The sequence below is a fragment of the Camelina sativa genome, chromosome 1 (genome assembly GCF_030686135.1).
Source record: "Camelina sativa cultivar CO46 ecotype springtype chromosome 1, ASM3068613v1".
Lineage (NCBI taxonomy): Eukaryota > Viridiplantae > Streptophyta > Magnoliopsida > Brassicales > Brassicaceae > Camelina > Camelina sativa.
The window spans coordinates 276,794-296,965 of record NC_141880.1 but is presented as its reverse complement, the minus strand read 5'-3'; the positions used below and the strand labels follow the sequence as shown (position 1 = coordinate 296,965).

General features: G+C 35.8%; 5 protein-coding genes and 1 pseudogene across 6 annotated transcripts; 1 reads left to right on the top strand and 5 right to left on the bottom strand.

The window, feature by feature from the left end:
• The first annotated feature begins 800 nt into the window (after positions 1–800).
• LOC104782874 (paired amphipathic helix protein Sin3-like 1) lies at positions 801–8,252 on the top strand. Of its 2 annotated transcripts, none has more exons than XM_087470970.1 (23): positions 801–1,186; positions 1,311–1,377; positions 1,594–1,800; positions 1,899–2,082; positions 2,174–2,272; positions 2,357–2,524; positions 2,610–2,886; positions 3,078–3,214; positions 3,294–3,369; positions 3,447–3,482; positions 3,576–3,769; positions 3,844–3,998; positions 4,083–4,210; positions 4,317–4,571; positions 4,714–5,409; positions 5,490–5,578; positions 5,787–6,377; positions 6,462–6,562; positions 6,654–6,792; positions 6,886–7,038; positions 7,137–7,303; positions 7,538–7,649; positions 7,767–8,252. In XM_087470970.1, exons 2-23 carry the CDS (start codon positions 1,313–1,315, stop codon positions 7,893–7,895), a joined length of 4,158 nt encoding a protein of 1,385 aa, XP_087327096.1. In that variant the 5' UTR covers positions 801–1,186; positions 1,311–1,312; the 3' UTR covers positions 7,896–8,252. The 2 variants fall into 2 exon arrangements, 1 of the variants encoding a protein (XP_087327096.1); XR_015570631.1 differs by having other exon boundaries at positions 816–1,186; positions 7,137–7,433.
• Positions 8,253–9,019: 767 nt separating this feature from the next.
• Positions 9,020–9,469, bottom strand: LOC104781998 (uncharacterized). Its single transcript, XM_010507180.2, has one exon. It carries the CDS (start codon positions 9,394–9,396, stop codon positions 9,073–9,075), a length of 324 nt encoding a protein of 107 aa, XP_010505482.2. The 5' UTR covers positions 9,397–9,469; the 3' UTR covers positions 9,020–9,072.
• Positions 9,470–11,417: 1,948 nt separating this feature from the next.
• LOC104702884 (uncharacterized) lies at positions 11,418–11,798 on the bottom strand. Its single transcript, XM_010418805.2, has one exon. It carries the CDS (start codon positions 11,766–11,768, stop codon positions 11,439–11,441), a length of 330 nt encoding a protein of 109 aa, XP_010417107.1. The 5' UTR covers positions 11,769–11,798; the 3' UTR covers positions 11,418–11,438.
• Positions 11,799–12,785: 987 nt separating this feature from the next.
• LOC147949407 (uncharacterized) lies at positions 12,786–13,232 on the bottom strand (annotated as a pseudogene).
• Positions 13,233–13,609: 377 nt separating this feature from the next.
• Positions 13,610–14,829, bottom strand: LOC104780192 (uncharacterized). The gene is given in 4 exon segments (XM_010505003.3): positions 13,610–13,948; positions 13,950–14,168; positions 14,277–14,551; positions 14,641–14,829. Coding segments are annotated over 4 exon segments (738 nt in total). The 5' UTR covers positions 14,695–14,829; the 3' UTR covers positions 13,610–13,758.
• Positions 14,830–15,380: 551 nt separating this feature from the next.
• Positions 15,381–20,076, bottom strand: LOC104778870 (E2F transcription factor-like E2FF). Its single transcript, XM_010503524.3, has 16 exons — positions 19,854–20,076; positions 19,437–19,516; positions 19,232–19,271; positions 18,803–18,861; positions 18,106–18,235; positions 17,870–17,994; positions 17,693–17,760; positions 17,496–17,548; positions 17,310–17,387; positions 17,133–17,186; positions 16,865–16,946; positions 16,599–16,678; positions 16,411–16,483; positions 16,248–16,309; positions 15,784–16,147; positions 15,381–15,626 (listed from the first exon to the last, which is right to left on the bottom strand). The coding sequence occupies exons 6-16, from the start codon at positions 17,965–17,967 to the stop codon at positions 15,556–15,558; spliced, it is 1,083 nt and encodes a 360-aa protein (XP_010501826.1). The 5' UTR covers positions 17,968–17,994; positions 18,106–18,235; positions 18,803–18,861; positions 19,232–19,271; positions 19,437–19,516; positions 19,854–20,076; the 3' UTR covers positions 15,381–15,555.
• Between the last annotated feature and the right edge of the window lie 96 nt (positions 20,077–20,172).

Sequence of the window (20,172 nt, the reverse complement as noted above, 5' to 3'; positions counted from 1 at the left end):
ACAAACACTTGAAAAACTCTAAAAAAAAAAGGTTCAAACACTTTTCAATACAACATTTTGGTGGAATAAAATTAGCTTTGCTACCAAAGACTTGATCTTTAAAAAAAAGCTCGAAAGATCTCTACTAATCAGCTAGTAATGACAACGCTATAAAGATCAGCAGTTTCATTCCGACGCCAAGGTTCTTCAGGTCGTATTTGGAGTGATCAATTCAAAAATGGAACAGTTCATCAAAATCAAGAAGACACATGTCAACAATCTGGAAGAGATAATAGTAATAATGATCTTGAAGATAAAACTCCATCACGGAAATCATCAAGTTCTTCGTCCTCATCTTCATCATCACCACCATATTTTTCCGAGATACGTCGAGGACCAGATATATCATCTTCTACACCAAACAAACCTGGTTGTGGTTTATCATCATTTTTTCGACATTGTATTTGTTCTTCAGCTCGTGCATAATTTTGTTTTACATATTCTTTTTTTTTTTTTTTGATTTAGATATGTCAATGCTTAATTGACACAAATTTGTAAATATATTTTCTTGTTACATAAAATTTCATTTCATCACAATTCTCTTCTTGCGATACCAATTTTGTTCGAATATATAAATACACTATGTCGCTAAACAGATACTAGAAATTTTCGAATCGAATACTAATGAAGAGTTCTTATGGGATACACAAAAAAAGAAAAAAAAAAAAAGTTATTGAGGCTAGGCAACAAATAAAGGGGCCCATTGTATAATAAAGGCCCAATAGATATTTGTTGACGGCCCAGAAGAATAAGAGAGAAACATCGAACGAACGAACGAACGAACCTTGTCAAGAAGAGCAAGGCAAACAAAATCCCTCTCTCTCTCTGCCTTATTCGAAAATTCTCTGCCCTTTTTGGCTGCTTAAAACTCCTTTGAATTTCTCTGTCTCCTTCGTTCCTTTTCGATTCTGTCTTCTTCTTCTTCTTCTTCTTCTCACCGCAATTTCATCTCGGGTCCAAGTCTATTACACCGGAGAAAATTTGAACTTTCGCCGGAATTTTTCTCTCTCTCTGTGTGTATGGTAGCCGCCGATGATCAAACTGCTTTCATCCCCCGATTCTGTTCTCGTTTAAGAGATCTGAGTATCTGATTTCATCTACTACACTTGGTTTCTCGTGAAAAAAAAAAAATCTAGATTGCCACAAAGTAGGTCTCCCTCATACAAAAAACGTTTCGCCGGGAATTTTTTTGAGTCCCTACTCCCTTAATTATCTTCTGATTTCGTTAAATTTTACGAGTAATGATTTGAATTTGATGTTTTTTCGGACAGCGATGAAGCGGATAGGAGATGATGTATATGCCTCTGGGTCTCAATTTAAACGTCCTCGAGGCGAATTGTGAGTTTCTTCTTAGGTCACTTCTAATTCAATTCCTTATTATTATTGTTTTAACTGAGGTTTTCAATTTTTATTACTCAATTTGATGTGATTAGGTTGATCTTTGTTCTGTTTTGTGGAGATTTAGATTTTCTTCTCCAATTTTGCATGGAGAGTGGATGAATATGTTAGAATGAAGTTATTTAGTTGATTGATTAGAGATTATTTTTGGTGCAGATTTGGACAATCTCCGGTCCCTGGCCGTGGTGACACCGAAGAAGAAGGAGTAGGAGGGAGAATTGCTGCTGCTGGGGAAATTACTAATCAGAAATTGACAACCAATGATGCCTTGTCGTACCTGAGGGAAGTAAAAGAGATGTTTCAAGATCAAAGGGAGAAATATGACAGGTTCCTCCAAGTCATGAAAGATTTTAAGGCTCAAAGGTGAGGTCTTCTTTTACTTTCTATCTACTTGAGATTGTTGAGGTTGTAGACTTTTTATAGGTGGTATCGGATTTAATTTATTCCTCTTGCATTTGCAGAACCGACACAGGCGGTGTCATTGCACGAGTTAAGGAATTGTTTAAGGGACATAACAATTTGATATATGGATTCAACACTTTTTTGCCTAAGGGATATGAAATAACGCTTATTGAGGAAGACGAGCCTCTGCCAAAGAAGACTGTTGAATTCGATGAAGCCATCAACTTTGTGAATAAAATTAAGGTCCTCTCGAAATTTTGCTCTTTTCCTTCTCTTATTTAGTTCCCCTTACACCTTGTGTCTCAATGTACGAGTTCCTTTTTTGTCACTGCAGAAGCGATTCAAGCACGATGAACACGTCTATAAATCTTTCTTGGAAATCTTGAATATGTATCGAAAGGAGAACAAGGAAATTGGTGAGGTTTACAATGAGGTAATATACTTCATCTCTCCTGTAATGCCTACTCCAAACTTTTTCGAACATTTTCTAACCTTCAATTATTTATATGTGCTCTAGGTATCTATTCTCTTTGAGGGCCACTTGGATTTGCTTGAGGGGTTTACTAGGTTTTTGCCAGCGTCTCTGCCATCTCATTCAGCAGCGCAGCATAGCCGGAGTCAGGCCCAACGGTACAATGACCGCGTATCAGGCCCTCCTCTAATTCGTCAAATGCAAGTGGAAAAGGTATAGTATTTGTTTCATATTTTTTACTTGTTCTATTTGTTATTAGGTATCTTAACTTTGTGCCTACTATATATTTTTATCCCAGGAACGTAGACGGGAAAGGGTTTTTGCTTCCCGTGTTGATTATAGTGTTGATCGTTATGACCTTACGGATGATAAATCGATGGTGAAGATGCAAAGAGAGCAGCGGAAGCGTGTTGATAAGGAGCACAGGGCAAGGAGAGGCCGTGATTTTGACGATAGAGAAGCAGAGCAAGACAACCTACACCATTTTCCTGAGAAAAGGAAGTCGTCCAGAAGAGCTGAAGGTCTTGAGGCCTATTCTGGTGTTGCTTCACATTCTGAGAAAGACAATTTGAAAAGTAAGCTAACTCCTGTCAAGCATATGCTTATTTGTTTGGTCCCTTTTCTATTTTCCAGGGTCCCAAAACAGTGGACACCTTAATTCTTTCTCTACAAGAGAGAATTTGTTATCCAATTTTGGCCGTCTGGTGTTTTTATGGTGCAAAGAATCTGCTTCTGTTTTCTAAGATATTTTCTTTCTTTATGTTAGGCATGTACAACCAAGCATTTGTTTTCTGTGAGAAAGTCAAGGAGAGATTATGCAGTCAAGATGATTATCAGACATTCCTGAAGTTCCTTAATATGTTTAGCAATGGAATAGTCCAAAGGAAGGATCTGCAGACTTTGGTATGGCAATTTTTGATCAGGGATTGATCTTGTGGTAACGCTCTGTCTATTGTGTTAAATTCCATTCATATTCTTTCAGGTTTCTAATCTTCTTGGGAAATTTCCTGATCTGATGGATGAGTTCAACCAGTTCTTCGAGCGGTGTGAGAGTATTGGTATTTAAATTACCTATTTTCTTTTTAAATTTTTGCCAGCAATCTTCTTCTTTCTTAGGGTCATTCTTTTTTTGCAGATGGATTTCAGCACCTTGCTGGTGTTATGAGCAAAAGTATGCTGCTGCTATTTTAAACTCCTTCGTTTTGAATAATATTGTCTCTTGCATTCCCACTTTGTACTGACATTACTGGTACACATCCGGCAGAATCATTCAGCAGCGAAGAACAATTATCTAGGCCAATGAAGGTGGAAGAGAAAGACAGAGACCATAAGCCTGACCTCGAGGCTGTTAAGGAAACGGAGCAATACAAGGAGGAGTACATGGGAAAATCTATTCAGGAGCTCGATCTCTCTGATTGCGAGTGTTGCACTCCTAGCTACCGGCTTCTGCCTGCAGATGTAATTAGACCTTTTCCAACTTGCATTTTTAGCATGTTCATTGGATAATACTTACTATAATATTTAATTTGCAGTATCCGAAACCAACTGCGAGTCAGAAATCGGATCTAGGAGCTGAGGTTTTAAATGATCATTGGGTATCTGTCACCTCAGGAAGTGAAGATTATTCATTTAAGCACATGCGCAGAAACCAATATGAAGAGAGCTTATTCAAATGCGAAGATGATAGGTATATATATGAATATATGTGTGACAATATACATTTTTTAGTTACAAGTAATTTGTCTTTTATGTTAATTACTGCTTATATCAGATTTGAGTTGGACATGTTACTGGAATCTGTGAGGTCTGCGGCCAGAAGTGCAGAAACTTTGTTGAATTTGATCACAGAGAAGAAAATTAGTTTTTCTGGCTCCTTCAGGATCGAAGACCATTTCACGGGTCTGTATGCTTTTCTGGGGGTTATATCTTCTCTCTTCCCTTATTTTGGTGCCCTCTCGTATGTTTGGTTCTTAACTTCGCCATTTTCTTATTGACATATTTACAGCCCTAAATTTAAGGTGTATTGAGCGACTTTATGGCGACCATGGTCTTGACGTGATAGACATATTACATAAGAATCCAGCCACCGCACTTCCTGTAGTCTTTACTCGTTTAAAGCAGAAACAAGATGAATGGAAGAAATGCCGTGAAGATTTTGATAAGGTCTGGGCAAACGTATATGCGAAAAACCACTACAAGTCACTTGATCACCGCAGCTTCTATTTCAAGCAACAAGATTCAAAGAACTTGAGTGCAAAATGTAAGTAGACTTATAGAATTCGAAATTTATATTCAACTAGTTCCTCTATTCGGTTTTGTTGCGTACAATATCTGGTAGTGCTACTCCTTCCTCCTTTCCCCTTCTCACTGTTTTATGTTCTTATTCTTGTTTTGTGAACCAGCATTGGTGGCTGACATTAAGGAGCTGAAAGGGAAGTCTCAGAATGAGGATGATGTTCTATTGTGTATTTCTGCTGGTTACAGACAACCCATAAATCCTAATCTTGAATACGAGTATTTCAACAGAGCTATTCATGAAGACCTGTACAAACTAGTCCAGTTTTCATGCGAGGAGTTATGTTCTACAAAAGTGCAGCTCAGTAAAGTTTTGAGGCTTTGGGAAAATTTCGTTGAGGCAGTTCTGGGTGTTCCCCCCCGGGCCAAGGGCACAGATCTTGTTGAAGATGTTGTAATAAACCCCAAGCCTCTTGATGTGAATCACAGTACATCTATTAACGGGGAGGGTGCTTTGAGTTCTGTAGCAGACACAGCAAATTTGGCTTTCAGGAAACTAAAATCTACTGCCAATGGAGAGGAGAATGGTTCATCTGTGGCATCCAAACATGGTGGGATTGGTTTGTTAAGTAAGGATTTGACAAGGACAGAAAATCCTAGACATGCTGATACGGCCGACAGAGATGGTGCTACCTGTTCTGCTGTGAGACCCCAGATAGAACAAGAGACTGGAAATGGAGCCGAGGAAAGATTTGGAATGCCTATCCTGATGGATATTAGCGAAAAAGCAGTCACCTCGAGTGTATCAATCCCAAGTGTGGGAGAAAACAATCATGATGTTGTAGGAAAGGATAATTTGGCAGGTACTTTTCATATGCAAAATAATTAAATAAATTTATGCTGCTTGTCTATTTGTGTTGATGTTTGTTAGTTTACAATTCAGGTTCACATGAGATTGAAGCCAAACCAAGCAACACCCTCAGTGATGTACAGCATGAGGTAGACAGCATCGAAACTGTTCATTCGACTCAGGTACTACAATCAATTGCTCGTTGTAACATATTTATATTCACCTTAACCCGCCCAGATGTTTCCATGGGTTAGGGATCTACTACCCATGGAGTATTACTGTACTACCTATGGGACCCATGGGTGGAATAAGTAAAAATATGCTTTATTTTATATATTATACCATTCTGGACTCTTCTGACCATGCTAAACGGTCCTTTCATTTTACAAGGGAGGTGATGTTGGCAATTCGATAGTTTTGGCAAATGGAATAAAGTCAGATTCTTCTAAAGGTATTCGGAATTCTGATGAACCCGAAGGTCAGTCCAGAATTGAGAAGGAGGAAGGGGAATTGTCACCGAATGGTGATATCGAAGACAACTTTGGTGTTTACGAAGATCTTGGGGTGAAGTCTACATCCAAATTAGAGAATTCAGCACAAGCTGAGCTAGAGGCAGATGCTGGTGCTGAAGTAGAGAATGAGGATGATGCTGATGATGATGATGATAGTGAAAATGCTTCCGAGGGTGGTGAGGATGCATCAGGAACTGAATCTGGTGGCGAAGAATGTTCACAGGACGAAAACAGAGAGGAGGAAGATGGTGAGCATGATGGTAAAGCTGAGAGTGAAGGGGAAGCGGAGGGAATGGATTCACATCTCCTTGAAGGAGACATTGAGTTGGTTCCGCAGTCAGAACGTGTTCTCTTGTCTGTCAGACCCCTTTCAAAGCATGTAGCAGCAGTTTTACCCGATGAGAGGACTAAAGATTCCCGAGTTTTCTATGGGAATGACGACTTTTATGTTCTTTTTAGGCTTCACCAAGTAAGTGCATCGTTTAATATGATCTTTACCAAATTATTACTTAAGTGTCTACTCTCTAGCAAAGATAAAGTGGTGCATTTTCAGATCTTGTACCAGAGAATTTTGTCTGCAAAAAGGAATTGCTCAGGCGGTGAATTGAAATCGAAAAACTCAAAGGATCCCAATTCCCTAGATCCTTATGCGAGGTACCTTTCCTTTGTACAACTATTTCAACAAGTCTATATAGATATTCCAATACTTTTTTCCCCATTAACTGCTGAATTATATGATGTACAGGTTTATGAAGGTTTTGTATGGTTTGCTTGATGGATCAGCTGAAAATTCGAAGTTTGAGGATGAGTGCAGAGCTATTATTGGGAATCAATCATATATGTTATTCACGTTAGACAAGCTGATATACAAATTGGTTAAGCAGGTAATTTGCTGACACTAGTGGTAAGACTTACTATTTGCTTTTGAATTTATCTTACATATCCTGTGTTGTTCTAATATTATTATCCATCTGCAGCTTCAAGCTATTGTAGCTGATGAGATGGACAATAAGCTGCTTCAGCTGTATGAGTATGAGAAATCCCGGAAACCCGGAAGGGTTATCGACTCGGTGTATTATGAAAATGCCAGGGTTCTCCTGCACGAAGAAAATGTTTATCGGTTGGAATGTGTATGAACCTTGTGACTCTCTTATGTACTTCATGCATCAATGTGGTCACTCGTGTTCAATTGGAATTTAATTGCTTTTTTTTTTTAATTCATATGCAGTCATCCTCGCCATCACGTTTATCTATCCAGCTTATGGATAGCATAATCGAGAAGCCAGAAGCTTATGCAGTTTCTGTGGATCCCACATTTGCAAGTTATATGCAAGCTGAGTTTCTTTCCACCTCATCAGTGAAAAAAGAGGAGGGGCATAACATTGTGTTACAAAGGTATCAATCTTATTTAATCACTCAAAATGAGTTTTTGTCTTTCATCTGCTTCGTTAGACTTTTCCATAAACCTCTACGTTCATGAAAATACATTAAAATGGTAGATTCTATCTCGTTGACACGCTTGCAGGTAATATATAGGTTTGTTTTTCCTTTTTCTCATCTACTGAAATCGGTCCAGGAGACCAATCTGGGATGATACTTAATTATTTGAACCAAATCTGGCTGTGGCAGGAACCTGCGTCCATACACTGGCTTGTATGATCTTGCAGCACTATGTAAAGCTATGGAAGGTGTCGAAGTAGTAAATGGCTTGGAGTGCAAGATGTCTTGCTCGTCTTACAAGGTGAAATATTTGTAGTTTAAAAATTATCAACCAATCCACTTAATACCGATTTCTACCAGTTCATCTTTCTTTATATAAAAAGCTTCTCCCTATTCAATATATATGCGCCTTTTGTAGATCTCATACGTCTTGGACACAGAGGATTTCTTCCACAGAAAGAAGAAGAAAAAGAAGACGGAACAGTTATTGCAACAGAACAAAGATAGAGTAGAAAGGTTCCATAGGTTTCTCTCAGCTTCAAGATGACAACAACGAAGCTTCCGCGTTTCTTGTTTCTTTTACTCCAACAGCACACAAGTAAAAGGTAAAACCGACTAAAGTCACACAAGTCAAGTTGTCTGCAACTATTCCCAACTTTGGTCTTCAGATTTCTTACTATGCTGATTATATAAGACGAGATATAGAGAGATGCACAGAGTGGGCAACAAAACCATGAGAAGAACAATGGTGGTTTAGTGTTACTATGTGTATCGTGTATTGGTTTAGGTTTCAAGTGTCAAGTCTGTTAGTGTTAAATGTAGTGTGTGTGTGTGTCTCGAGCAGATTGTTGTTGTATATATGGGGAAGCACCAGTTAATATATTTAGATAGGCCCAAAAGAAAACGTATTCTTCATCTACTTTAAATTTCAAGATTAAGAAATCAATTAGAAATTATTTGGTGGTGATTCTTAGTTTACTGAAAAAAGTGACTGAGCTGTAGAAAAACAATTTTTTTGGATGGACTGAGAAAAACAAAATAATAATTAGACAAGTAGAGCTACCAAATTTCGATTAAGTACATCGTGTAATAGTTTTAGGAAAATTAGTAAAATGATTTGTGGAACTTTTAAAAACAAATGCTTTTGAAAATACAAGTATTGTAAGCTCTCTCAGGATAAACAAGCAAGAGGCAATCATCAAGTTTTTTCACTGCTCTGCAACAAAGTCTTGATAGCCAACTGACATCTGCATCTGCCGCTTACCTCACGGCAACAAAACATCCAGGCACCTTGGCTATTGCCGTTGTCTGTTTTGTCGAACATATGCGTGTGAGCTTCTGACGGTCGAAAAATCAAAGCTGACACATAATCAATAAGAAGAACATCTCTTTGATCAGATATAAATTTGTTTATATACAGTATAGACTATAGAGAGTTTGTATAGTTTAGTAAAAACTACATATGTAATAACTGTTTGACTAACTTATTTTATGTTTTAGACATAACTACTTTAACCGATATATTATTATTGAATGGTCTTATAGCCGAAGTACGAATATTAAAACTTTGTTTTATTCTTGTTTTCTGATTAAAAAGTATATATTGCAAAAAAAAACAAAAAGCATTCGAAGAGACATAAATATGATTGTTTGCGAATTTCTTACCAGAAATTTAACAGGAAATATGATTTATTTTATTAATATTGAAAAGGAACACACACAAATTATAAGATTGGTTCAGGAGGGAACTTTCCAACACAAATGCTTTTGAAGATACTAGTATGCAAAGCTACTTTGTTAGGAAAGGCAACCAATAGGCAATCAGGAAGTATTTTCACAGCTCTGCAACAATCTCTTGATAGCCATCTGACGTCTGCCTCCGCTGCTAATCTCACCGCATCAAAACATCCTGGTATGTTAATTATTGGCGACAACTGTTCTTTCGAACATGTGCTCGTTTTCAGCTGAGCTTCTGATGGTCGGAATACCAATGTCGAGATTATGGTTAACAAGAACAACGACATCACTCTGTTTTGTTTTAGTTTCATTTTCGATAAGATATTAGAAAAAAAATTAAAAGAAGAGGTTTTGAGGTTTTTTTATTGTAGTGAGGTATCTTTGTTTTCAATAAATAAATAGAAAATAATTTGTATTAGATCCTGTGTAGGGAATTTTATTTACTAGTTTTTTATATATTTGGAATATAGGAACAAATTTTGACTATAAGAAAATAAAAGTAAAGTTTCCTTACTTATTTTGTTTGACCCATGAGACCTATATAAAATGAGGGATTAATTACCGAAAAATGTATTTTTCCAGATTCTTATTGAATTAGGAACTTCTGTCCGTGATCGCAGAAATGAGCATTTATAGTTGGATAAAAAGATGTTTTACCCTCTTCAAAATAATTTTTTTTTGTTGATATGCGATTTCGCCGATGAGTAAACGAGATGGTGAGGAGCTGATAATGATGAAATCCAGATAAATGATATGATTTTAAAGATGATTGGAATTTTTTATTTGATAATAGTTTGTGATTAGATCCCTTGGGTTCACAAGATAGTATCCTTTTAGGGTTTAGATTTCTTCACTCAAAACAAAATTAAATTAAATCTATTGAATTGTAGTTTTGGTTGAGAGATGTTGTGTTTTAGAAGCCAAATAATTGGTGTTAAACGTAATAGAGACGGTGCTGATGGGAAGGTGAGAAGCCATGGTTTTGATAGGGAGAAGAAGCGAAGGATTTGATTGGCGGAAGAAAAGTTGTTGTTGAAGAAGAAGAAGATAGCGGCAAAACTGATTTTTTTTCTAGTCCAAAAATACTTAAATAAGAGAGTATGGACTATAGTTCCTAATTTAAAAGATTTGGCCCAATAAAGTCCCAAATCCATAAATATCCCATTAAATGAGTCATTCAAAGAGATAAGAGTAGGAAAATTAAGTAGTAGAATTCACTTAGCAAATTGGTGGGATACAATCTAAGTCCCACATCGAAAGTTTGAAGGGATTATCACTAATATATAAAAGGTTAGAAACAATCCACGAATTGTCAATTGATTTTTAGTGGGAAACCAAATTAACATGGTATCAGAGCCCAAGGTGCAAGTTCTGGTGGACCTAAAAAAGTGGATACGGACATGACTCTTGTTAACCCAAGTAATGGGGCCCAAGAAGGGATTTATTATTGGTCTAAATGGGATCGATTCGAGATGGAGTTATCATCTCGAGAAGACGTGTTAAGATCCAAGTCACACATCACAAGTTTGATGGAATTATCATTATAATAATAAAGGATTAGAATCAATCCACTAATTGTGAATTGGTTTCTAATTGTAAGGATAAGATAAACCCAAATGTAACACAAATACCAAAAGAGAGAAAATGATTAAAAAAAAAAAACTAATGACGTAGTAATACAAATGTTTATGAAGATATTATAGTATAGTAAGCTTTGTCATGAACGACAGGCAAGTAGCCAGTATCAGGAAGTGTTCTCACTACGTTGCAACAATTTCTTGATAGCCATCGGAATTCTGCCTCTAATCTCATCGCATCGAAACACTTCGGCACGTTATCTATCGTTGTTGTTGAACATAGGTTCGAATTCGGCTGGGCTTCCTATGGTATGAAAATCATTGTTGAGGTTAAGGCTAACAAGAAAAATTCGAAAAGTTATTTATTTGTTTTTGACCCAATTACATATACTTGACACAATTTACAGTCAAGATTTTCTAAGTAATCATTTGTACCCATCTTTGATATAAATTTGTTTATATACAGTTTAGAGTATAGAGAGTTTGTATAGTTTAGTAAAAACTACATATGTAATAACTGTTTGACTAACTTCTTTTATGTTTTAGACATAATTACTTTAACCCATATATTATTATTGAATGGTCTAATTATAGCCGAAGTACGAATATTAAAATTTTGTTTTATTCTTGTTTTCTGATTAAATTAAAAAATATATATTGCAAAAAAAAAAAAAGCATTCGATGAGACATAAATATGATTGTTTGTGAATTTCTTACCAGAAATTTAACAGGAAATATGATATATTTTATTAATATTGAAAAGGAACACACACAAATTATAAGATTGGTTCATGAGGGAACTTTCCAACACAAATGCTTTTGAAGATACTAGTATGCAAAGCTACTTTGCGAGGAAAGGCAACCAATAGGCAATCAGGAAGTATTTTCACAGCTCTGCAACAATCTCTTGATAGCCATCTGACGTCTGCCTCCGCTGCTAATCTCACCGCATCAAAACATCCTGGTATGTTAACTATTGGCGACAACTGTTCTTTCGTACATATAATTTGGTTTGGATTTAGACGAGCTTCTGATGGTCGAAAAACCAATATTGAGACTAGGGTAAACAAGAACAACGACGTCACTCTGGTTTGTTTTACTTTCATTTTCGATAAGATATATATATAAATAAAAAAATAAAAAAAAAAGAGGTTTTCAGGTTTGGATTATTGTGGTGAGATATCTTTGTTTTCAGTAAATAAATAGAAAATAATTTGTGTAGGGAAATTTTTTCTTTCTTTTTTTATATATTTAGAATATATGAACAAATTTTGACCATAAGAAAATAATAGGAAAGATTTCTTACTTATTTCGTTTGACCCATGAGACCTTAATAAAATGAGACATTCACAGAGATAAAGTAAGAAAATTAAATAATAGAGTTGACTTACCTTATTAGATGGTTAACAAATAATAAAAGAGAGCAAATGATAAAAACTAATGACGTAGTAATACGAATGCTTCTGAAGATATAGTAAACTTTGTCATGAACGACAGGCAAGGAGCCAGTATCATGCCTTGCAACAAATTCTTGATAGCCATCGGAAATCTGCCTCTGCCGGTAATTTCAACGCATCGAAACACTCCGGCACCTTATCTATCGTTGTTGTTGAACATAGGTTCGAATTCGGCTGGGCTTCCTATTGTATGAAAATCATTGTTGAGGTTAAGGCTAACAAGAAAAACATCACTTTGTTCTTGTTTCATCTTCGATAGAAGTTTTTTTTTTCTTTTTTACCCAAAACAATAGTGGTTTCGTGGGTTTTGGATTGTGTAGAGAGATGATGAGATATTATTGTTTCCTATATGAATAGAAAAGAAGTATGATGTATAGGGAACGTTCTTATATATAAAAATTTGGCCGAAAATTTCGAAAAGTGTATTTATTTGTTTCTTACCCATTTTTACATATATACTTGGGAGAATTTACAGTCAAGATTTTCTAAGTAATCATTTGTATCCATCTTTGATGTAAAACACTAAAATGAACGGATTAACACAAGGAATTTCAGTATATTTGCCGTTTTGAGTAAGCTTGCAATTAAACATTACTAATTACTTGGTGGATCCTGCTAATCAAACAAGTGTCAACGTGGTTTTCTAGCGGAATATGCATGGCAAAAAAAAGAAAATAATAATATCATTTATCTCTCTTATTTGATCATATCATTGAAAAAACACATAGTCAAAAATTCATAAACTATGCTTTGGAGCAGGAGGGTCCGTGCCCCTACAAATTTCTTTGAAGACATTAATTGGTAAAGCAAGATCAGAATTAATTTTCAAGAAGCAAGTATCAGGAAGTGTTGCCTGCTATAATCTCTATGCGCCGCTAATATCAACGCATCGTAACATCCATCCTCTTTGTCTATCCTCGTCGTCGAACAATAAACAATCGGCGCAGCTGCTTTCGATGGTCGCACAGTAATCAATGCCAAGATTAAGGTTACCAAGTAAAATATTACTTTGGTTTGTTTTAGCTCCATGTTTTTGAATATTTTCAGATAGTGTTGGTGGTTCAAACTGTGTGGAGTTGAGATTTTTATTTTTGGGTGAATAAATAAATAAAGAGTTTTGTAGTGTGTAATCTTGTAGAAAGAAGAAACTTTGACTACTCTTTTTTTTATATATACATCAGAAGAAAGTTTGACTATAAAATATAATAATTTGGCAAGTTCATATATATCTGTTTGACTAATATGCTATGCATGCATATTAGTCATATACAGTACATAGTCAATTTCTTCTGCATTTATAGGAAAAAAAAATCGTTCGCTGACAAGGAAAAATCATCGACACGAAGAATTAAGAAATCCATACAAGTTGATTTCATCTCCATTTTTTTTTTTTGATAAAAAAAATCATCTCCAATTTGAAAAATAAGAAATTATTCACTAGTATAACGAAATAAATAATAAAATTTTCAAAAATGCATGCAAGATTTACATTTGGAGCCAGTATATATACTATATATATGAAAAATGTATTTTAATTCGATATGACATTCATTTCCGAACTACTAAACAAACGTCAAGCAAATAGAATTCCAGTCAGTTGTACTACTACAAAATCAGAGATAGAAGCAGTGATATACAACTATAACAAGAATGCACATGGGGGAGTGGAACTGGAAGAAGAGGAAACTGGAAGAAGGGGTTGCTGACGGCGTTGGCGTTGGCGTTCTCGCTGTTGTTGTTCAGAAAGATCAGCAGCCAAGCAGTGGGAATTGACGAGAGATATGGCAGAGATGAAGTAATAGAGGGTACCAAAAAGGGCCGTCCATGACTCCTGTTACAGACGTAGTCACCAGTCCTGACATTTCAATCATCACATCAATGTCCTTGACGCCGTAGGATATGCAATAAGTGACAACCATAGTAGCTACGTAGATTCCAAACCGCCGCTCAGCTCCTAGCCGATAACTCGGGACTGGAACATCGTTGCACAAGCAAATTATGAATAGCACACCAATGTATGGAATGGTTGCAGCAGCCAACAAGACATACCTATAATCCATCCATCCATCATGAACACACACACACTATCAGTATATATATATGTAAAAAACAAACATTAAACTCAATGAGACTAAACACGAACGGAAGTTTCCTTACAGTAACTTGTGAAAGGTGCCAGCGTCGGGGAAGATGTCAAACCATAGAACTAAGATGGATACAACGAGATTGTTGATGACAATTATGGTAGCAAGTGCGTAAAAGGTGATCCGATCGTCGTCAGAACTGGTCACTCCATTCTTGCGATTTTCCTTGACATTATGCTGAGCTCGTGAGGAGTTCATGTCTTTCCCCGAAGGGCTCACCAAGACTTCTTCCTCTTCTTCTTCAATCACTCCTCCTACAGCTAGTTCCAAGTCGCTAACTACTCCTCCCTGCGCCCAAAAAAAAAAAAAAGGTTAACACATAATACAATCTCTAAGGAGGAATAAATACTAGTCAGTGTTCCGAAAAAAAACTTCACCTTCTCGGCGTTTTGGACTCGCGGCGACCAAGTGTTCTGCATCTGCGGATCCATTGGACGACGAGATGATGATCAGCGACGGGGAAAAGACTTCGGAGAGGCGGTGGCACTCGAAGAGGGACGTAAGGACGGCACGAGTTCTTCTTCTTCTAATCTTCTTCAATCTTGGAACACCACAAACAAAGATATATACAGTAGTTTAGTTAGTGAAATCCAGATATCTTTTGTGTGTTTCTCTTTTTATAATGGGATTAGGAAAAATATTTCTTCCTGTGCCCACAAAGATCCTCAACGCATCATAGCATCCCGGTACACTTTCTATCGTGGCTGTGTCACAATATATAACAGCCGGCGGTGGAGCTTGAGCTTCTGATGGTTGGATAATCAATGCGAAGATTAGGGCTACCAAGAACATCATCATCACTTTAAATTGTTTTTGTTCCATTTTTCTGAAAGAAATACAAAATAGAAGAATTTGGTTGTATGTAATTGTTGGGTGATTATTGATCGGAATGAACGGGACTGGAAATTTTTGTCTCTACCAATAAATAGAAAAAAAATTTGGTATGTATTTAATAATGTTGGATAACTTTTGACTATAAAAATTAATTTGGAAAGATCATACAGTATATTGGTGTATTCAATCTTATATTTTGCCTATTTAGATGATTTCAGTTTTAATGAGTTTTTTTAAATGATTTGGGTGACTTGTTGGGAAGTTTTTCTAACAATGTTTAAAATACATGGGATGTGACTTTCTTTATTAACAATAACAATGCTTTGTTTCTTACTAATACTGTTTGTTTTCTTCCATTGATCTAAAGGCAAAAAGACTAAAGCTATGTTCGATAGAGTTATGTGCTCTCTCTCTCTCTCATGTACCCCAGACGAAACATCTACCTCAGTAATTGTTATTTACTTCCGATCAAGCTCTGCATACCATCTCTTCCATGTCTCCGTGAAATGTCCAAGAAGACTAGTTATTTCTGTTTCAAACGACATTTATCAAAACCAAAACCCAGTTATGTTTTGAATTTCAGATATGAACAGAGCCCATGAATTGATCTCACAGAAGCCAAATGGAATCAAGAATGCAGGTTTATTATTAACATGCTTCTGTAACGATTTGAGTGTGGTTGTTACCTTTATTACAATACTGTGGTTTGTAGGTTGAAGCAAGGCTCTCGATCTCTTGTAACCTTCCCTTTCTGACATTTTCGTTTTTCTTAGATGCTGCTCCTGTTGGGAAGGATGGGCCAAACACATACTTGCTTGCAGCTGGTTTCGATTCCTGCTCTGTGTTTGCATCGTCATGTTTCTTATATCCAATTTGCTTGCCGTTTGATGAACAGTCTGTTTTGTTTCTTTTTGCTCTCAAGTTTGTGATCTCTGTACCAAATACCCGTTTCTTCGGTTCATCGGAATTGAATAAGCTTGTTCCTGTCTCAGCTATGCTTTCGGAGCCCAACCACCTATATGCTGGTTTCTTAGTCTCCGGTATTTGAGTCTGTAGAAAAAAGCATACAACAAAAAAGTAAAAGATGAAATATTGGAAATTTTTGTAAGTTCAAAGTTAATGTATTGGCTTAGGAACGAAGCTCTCTTACCTTCTCAATTAAATTCATCGAGGAAAACACATTTGCAATGTCATAAAGTCGTCTAACTTTAGCTGTTAATCAGTTTCAGAAATTGGGTTGGTTAATGACACTATGTATGTGATAATAGAGATAAAAAAAAAAAAAAGATCTAAAACAGGAACTAGATATTTACTTCTCATATGGACTGGATCTTGAGAGTCGCTCAGCAAGGCTTTTGCAGCACTATCAAGTGTGATAAGATCATCCTGAAGAGGAGGAAGCAGACAGAAGTGCGAGTTGTTTATAAAAAGGGATATGAATATTTTGTGTAAGAAGCCAAATGAGAGATAACAAATCAAATCAAATTATTCATTCACTTACATCAGAACAAAGAAACATCTTCACAAAGTTCTGCGAGAGAAGCCATAGAGATTTCTCCTTCCTTTGGTCTGCAAATGATACTAAATTTTTCTGAAAGTTAGCTCCTAGAACAAAATCTTATCCTCGAAACTTCTGATTTATCAAGTAGCACTTTCGTAACAGGGAGCATTATATTGCAAAAAAAAAAACTTGTTTCTCTTCAGAATCAAGAAGATACATATTGATAGTACCCCAACATAAAAAAGCACTAGAAAAGAGAAGAATACCGATTTTAGAGGATGATGAGGTTTCTTGATCATCAGGAGTTAAACTGAAAGAAGATTCTTCTCTTTCAACATCATCTGAAACCTGTTACAGAAAATCACGTTGGAATCAGAACTAAAGAGACAAGATGAGCATGACATTCTTCTAAAGAACCACACCACAGGTAACAATTTTTCCAAAAGTTAACAAGTCTCAAACCACAATATGAAGAATCTTTGCCAAAAAAAAAAAAACAGCAAGAAAGAATCAGAATATGATCATATAAAAAACCTTGTCAGAGTTGTTGGTACTTGAGATACAAAGCTTCTCTCTCATTCCCTCTTCCTGTAAACAAAACAAGAAACCAAAGACAAGTTTCAGAACCATTCTCGGGCTATATTCAAAAAAAAAAAAAAAAAAAACAGGAAATAGAGAGACAACAAGATTCAATTAAAATCAAGTAAGTACCTTGAGTTTATCTAGAGAGCGAGGAATCTCTCCAAAACCTCTCCAGGAATACATATTCTTCCCTTTTCTTGCCACAATCTGAGTAAGTATGTAAGACCACAAAATCGAATTAGCTAAAAGGTGAAATGAGCTAAGCTAAATTAACCCAGATAAAAGAAAAAACAAAATTCAATTAAAAAATCATACCCCAATGCTCTCCAAAATATTGACGACATCATATATACGGCGGCGTTCAACTCCTGCAAAAAAAAATTATATGATTTTCTCTCCGTTAAAACCCTAAATTATTGTGTTCTTAATCTTGGACTTAGATTTGAGCCTATATCATCAGTCACAGAATTAAAAAAAAAAAAAAAAAAAAACAAAACAAAAAATTGAATCACCTAATTTGCCAGCGGCGTCATCGAGACCAATCAGATCTGCATCGTCTCGGTTATACAGTCTCAGGAAACTGAATCGAACACAAAAAAGACATCATCATCAATTACACACATATCCAAATAAATCTATGGTGTGAATCTCGAGAGAGAGAGAGAGAGAGAGAGAGAGGAAGGGGGTACTTGGAGACGAGAAGCCCTAGAGATTTCTCCTTGCGGCTATAGGTTTGCAAAGCGAGCGATTCCGCATCTTGAGAAACCATCGCATATGATGATGACATCTTCTTCTCTGGAGGAACAAAAAAAAACTAGAGAGAGACAGAGAATGAAAATTCTGGGATATTTATTTTATTTCTTTCCGCAGAGCTTTAGCGTGACTTCGGAAAAAAAAAAAAATAAAAAAATAAAAAAATAAGAACCTTTTTGGGCAAAGCGGGGGGAGATTTTGGATTTTCGAATTATGAATCTAGGCGCTTCTTCAGTTCATCACTTCTACTTTATTCTTTTATCTATCATTCTCCACTGACGAAATTACCCTCGCTCCTCACGCTATAAACGGTGATGCGAAAGGGTCATTATGTCAATTTGTTGTTGTCAAGCCGAAATAATCTTTGCTTTTACAGCAAGATTATGGGTGGTCTCTTGTACATTGATTGTTAAAAGACGGTTTGATTATTATATGAATTAATTGTGTATTGTTTTGAATATAAAAACTCATGATCTCTTAGTTAAAATTTTCTCATCCAATCCAATGGTAGGTTCTAATTTTGGGTCTCTTATTTTTTAAAATATTGTTTTTTGAAATTTAAATATCTTAAATAGAATAGAAGTGGTATAAATGTGTAAACATTTAAGATTTTATAAAAATAGAAAATATTGCATTTAAGATTTTATAAAAATAGGAAAATATTGCATTTTATAAATATATTTACATGTTTATAGTCTATGCATGGACATGAAGATATAATTAATAAAATGGTAGATATGATTACTGAAACTCTGAAACTCTGGAAGTGTTAAGGTCTTTGCATAATTGATGTTTTAGTTTCTGCTTCTGGCTGTACTTAGCTGTATATGGGTTATCAATGCAACAAAACCGTTAATAGAGAGACTTACAGCAACAACTGTTGGGACATGGCTTATTTTTATTCCTACGGTGTCATGGATTTGCTGAGCTGTAACCATAAGAAGAGAAAATTAACAAAACATGCATGAACTAGAGAAGCAAATTAGAATGAAAACACAAGTATCGAAAGACAAGTTATTAAAAGATAAGAACAAAATCTCAAAACGTTAAAGCATATATTATGTTCTGCAAAGCCAAATACCAGAGTCTCTTGTCAAACCCCTGACAATAGACAACAACAACAAAAATGGAGAATGTACGTAATCCCAAACAACTTAACTTACTTCAAGACTTTAGAAATCCCAATTGAATTCATCATAAACTGCATCTAAACTATGCCAGTGCCATCACAATTTAAACAACAATAAGTAAAACGAATATCAGTGGTGGAGAGAGTAACTCAGAGAATATATACATACCTCAGTTCCCACTGGAAATGCAGCCTTCACACAAATTTTCCTGCAAAAACAACAATCCATTTGTTTTACACAATAAGTAGAATGGCATACAACTGTACGTTCTCATAGAAATAAACCAAAATATCATTATGGTACCACTATATATAATATATTGTTTATTGCAACCAAGAACTCTTAAACAGCTATGTAGGTTTCCTCTTCTTACCCTCATTCACTTGTTCTCAGTGGTCCTCTTTCGCTTATCACCACCACGACGAACAGGTTTCTTCTTCTTACCCTCATTCACTTGTTCCATTAAGAAAAGGTTTAAAGTCAGTATAATAAATTTCAATTCAAGACAGTACTACATAGGAATATATAAGATCTCACGTTTTGATCACCCCAATCATCATCAAAACAAAAGAAAGTCATCTTGAGATTCAGCATACAGTGAATGCATGCAATTTAAACAAAATGGGAAAGTGTCGAATCCAATTCGAAAAACACTCATCAAACTACAAATTCCCAAACAGCTATCAACATATAACCCTAATTTTTCTAATACAAATCTAATTCATCGCATCATTGAACCAAACAATTCGAGAATTGGCTAATTCAATCTCCGATTTGGTGAAGCAAAAACCTTCTCCAATTTATGAAGTGCCACCGTTGATGGTGCCGCAGTCGATGGAGATGATGATATCTCCAGTAAAATATGCTTTGCCCACTGTTTTACCTCTCAATTTTACCAAGAACTCTCAAGTTTTTTCCATTAAAATCATCGATCTACCGAGAGAGAGACAAGAGACAGAAACGCCAGAGAGAGAACTGCTGACACGTAGCGCCTCTTAACCACGATCGAGTATACTATATAAGGGGAGATCTTACATTTTTTCTTTTGTTTTAATTTTTTTTTTTTCAACTAAACGCTAAGAACTCCTCTATCAACCCCCTATCGAGAA

What these genes read in the sequence shown, in the direction of transcription:
- LOC104782874 (XM_087470970.1), top strand. Translation starts at nt 1,313, where the DNA reads ATGAAGCGGATAGGAGATGATGTATATGCCTCTGGGTCTCAATTTAAA. An exon ending in TCCCTAGATCCTTATGCGAG is followed by an intron (nt 6,563 to 6,653) that starts GTACCTTTCCTT and finishes TATGATGTACAG; the next exon opens with GTTTATGAAGGTTTTGTATG. An exon ending in TGTCTTGCTCGTCTTACAAG is followed by an intron (nt 7,650 to 7,766) that starts GTGAAATATTTG and finishes CGCCTTTTGTAG; the next exon opens with ATCTCATACGTCTTGGACAC.
- LOC104781998 (XM_010507180.2), bottom strand. Translation starts at nt 9,396, where the DNA reads ATGAAACTAAAACAAAACAGAGTGATGTCGTTGTTCTTGTTAACCATA.
- LOC104702884 (XM_010418805.2), bottom strand. Translation starts at nt 11,768, where the DNA reads ATGAAAGTAAAACAAACCAGAGTGACGTCGTTGTTCTTGTTTACCCTA.
- LOC104778870 (XM_010503524.3), bottom strand. Translation starts at nt 17,967, where the DNA reads ATGTCATCATCATATGCGATGGTTTCTCAAGATGCGGAATCGCTCGCT. An exon ending in GCTCTCTAGATAAACTCAAG is followed by an intron (nt 17,187 to 17,309) that starts GTACTTACTTGA and finishes TTTTGTTTACAG; the next exon opens with GAAGAGGGAATGAGAGAGAA. An exon ending in GTACCAACAACTCTGACAAG is followed by an intron (nt 16,947 to 17,132) that starts GTTTTTTATATG and finishes TTTCTGTAACAG; the next exon opens with GTTTCAGATGATGTTGAAAG.